The following is a 2,369-nucleotide window of genomic DNA, read 5'->3' as shown; positions in this document are numbered from 1 at the left end:
GGCTGATTGCACTGAGGGGAGGCACGGGAGACATAGCGCCAGGCCAGGGTGTGAAACCGGGAGTGAACAAAAGCCACATAAGTGCTGTGCGCGAACCGGTAGGGTGCTCGGCAGGCAGATTGAGGAAGCCTTTGCAGAAACTGAACCGGGCCAAGAGGGGAAGGGGACTGATGCGGAAGAAAGTGACAACCAACACACTGATGTGGAGGAGCAGTTAGTAGAAAATAAAAAGACCTAGGAGCTGGCACGCGAATCAGGAGCGATATTATATGATGAAGAAGACGACATCATGGCCATTCTACAAGTGCAGAACGAAGAAATAGCTCGTAAAAGAAAGGTGGCAAAGCAGAAAGCGAAAATGAGACGGTGCAGACCCAAACATGCAAAACAGGTGTGTAAAACAATTTTAAAATGATTTTCAGTTCATGGAATGTTCGGGGGTTGAGGAGAGATGGAAAGTTGAGGATGGTAAAGGACCTAAGAAATAAACATAGGTTACAAATGCTAGGGTTGATTGAAACTAAAAGGCAGATAGTGACGAAATTTGACGTTGCAAGAATATGGGGACAAGGTAGTCCAGGTTGGGAATATGTAGGTTCTGAAGGGGTGGTTGGTGGACTATTGCTAATTTGGGATGAGGAGATGTTCAAATTGAATAACTGTTATAAGGGAGAGAGGTGGTTGTGTGTTGAAGGAGTGATATTAAAAACTAGTTTCAACTGTGCGTTTGTCTTGGTCTACGGTGCACATGATAGAGATGAGAAGGTTCAGGTATGGGAAGAGCTGAGCTATATAGCGGGGTTATGTCAGGTTCCGTGCTGTTTTATGGGAGACTTTAATGAAATAGTACATATAGAGGAACGGAGAGGCAACACCGGGTTGACAAGGTCTGCGGAATATTTTAAGTCTTGGATTCAGGACATGAACTTAGTGGATTTGCCGCTCACTGATCGGAAGTTTACATGGTTTCGCGGGCATTCTTGCAGTCGTATAGATAGAGTCCTGGTTAGCTTGGAGTGGTTAGAAGAGTTTCCAGATGCACATTTGCGAGGTGGACCAAGGGGTCTGTCAGATCATTGCCCGCTAATAGTGGAGGGTAGGAAGCTGAGAGGAGGACCCAGGCCGTTCCGGAGTCTTGATTCATGGTTTACACATGAAGGCTTTCTCAGGATGGTGAAGGAGGAGTGGAGAGGGTTAGGAGAGCTACAGTTCACAGATAAATTGAAGGCGCTGACAGAACCACTGAGAAGCTGGCATAAGGCAAATTTTGGTGACATGGATAAGAAGATTACAAAGTTTGAGGAAGAGATCAAGAAGATTGATGATATGGTCAGCAATGGAGTATATGACGGAACACTGGAGGCTAGGAGAAAGGCGCTGGTTAAGTGCTGTGAGCGATGGTATGTGAGAAAAGAAGTACACTGGAAGCAGATGTCGCGATCTCGGCACATGAATGAAATGGACAGGAATACAAGATACTTCCACAATATAGCTTCAGCAAGAAGGCGGAACAATAGGATTGATAGTCTGGTTATCAACGGCAGGCTGGTTCGGAATCAGGCTAGAATAAAGGTTGCTATCAGACAGTTTTATAAGGATCTATATCATCAGGAAGACTCTCCTACTATGGGGTTCAGAGATGGTCTGGTGGTTCAAATAGGTGAGGAGGATGCTATGGCTCTAGAAGTGATACCGTCGGGCGAAGAGATCAGAGAGGCCTGTGGGACTGTGAGTCCTCCAAGGCGCCAGGGTGTGACGGATACAACATGAACTTCATCAAGAGATGCTGGGATGAGATTGGCTCTGAATTCACGGCGGCAGTGATGGGGTTTTTCCAGATGGCCAGGTTACCGGCGGATGCCAATATCACTTGGGTGGCGCTAGCACCTAAGTTCATGGGTGCAAAGGAGATTAAAGATTTGCGACCTATCAGTATGGTGGGGTGTATGTATAAGGTTATTTCGAAGGTGCTAGTTAGGAGGATGAGATCAGTGATGCCAGCATTAGTAGGAGAGACCCAGAGTGCGTTTGTACAGGGAAGGAAAATTCATGACGGGGCGCTTATTGCGTGTGAAACAGTTAGTTGGCTCAAACTGAGGAAAAAGGAGGCTGCACTAATTAAGCTTGACTTCCAAAAGGCTTATGACAGGGTTAAGTGGAGCTTTGTGAACACTGTGCTGCAGAAAATGGGATTTGGGCATAAATGGAGAGCATGGGTGATGGAGTGTGTAGCCACTGCGTCTATGTCGGTGCTGATAAATGGCTCGCCATCTAAGCCTTTCAACATGGAAAGAGGTTTGAGACAAGGTGACCCACTGTCTCCATTTTTGTTTGTATTAGTGGTGGATGTGCTGCATCGAATGATAGGC

At 46.4% G+C, this 2,369-nt stretch overlaps 1 protein-coding gene across 1 annotated transcript; it reads left to right on the top strand.

Moving 5' to 3' along the window:
- Window positions 1-411: 411 nt before the first annotated feature.
- LOC112742883 (uncharacterized) lies at window positions 412-1,770 on the top strand. The gene has a single exon (XM_025792123.1). The coding sequence runs from the start codon at window positions 412-414 to the stop codon at window positions 1,768-1,770; it is 1,359 nt and encodes a 452-aa protein (XP_025647908.1).
- Window positions 1,771-2,369: the final 599 nt, after the last annotated feature.

Source organism: Arachis hypogaea, chromosome 14 (genome assembly GCF_003086295.3).
Source record: "Arachis hypogaea cultivar Tifrunner chromosome 14, arahy.Tifrunner.gnm2.J5K5, whole genome shotgun sequence".
In the NCBI taxonomy this organism is placed as follows: Eukaryota; Viridiplantae; Streptophyta; class Magnoliopsida; order Fabales; family Fabaceae; genus Arachis; species Arachis hypogaea.
Note: the sequence above shows the minus strand (reverse complement) of the source record. Positions and strands in the feature narration are given on the sequence as shown.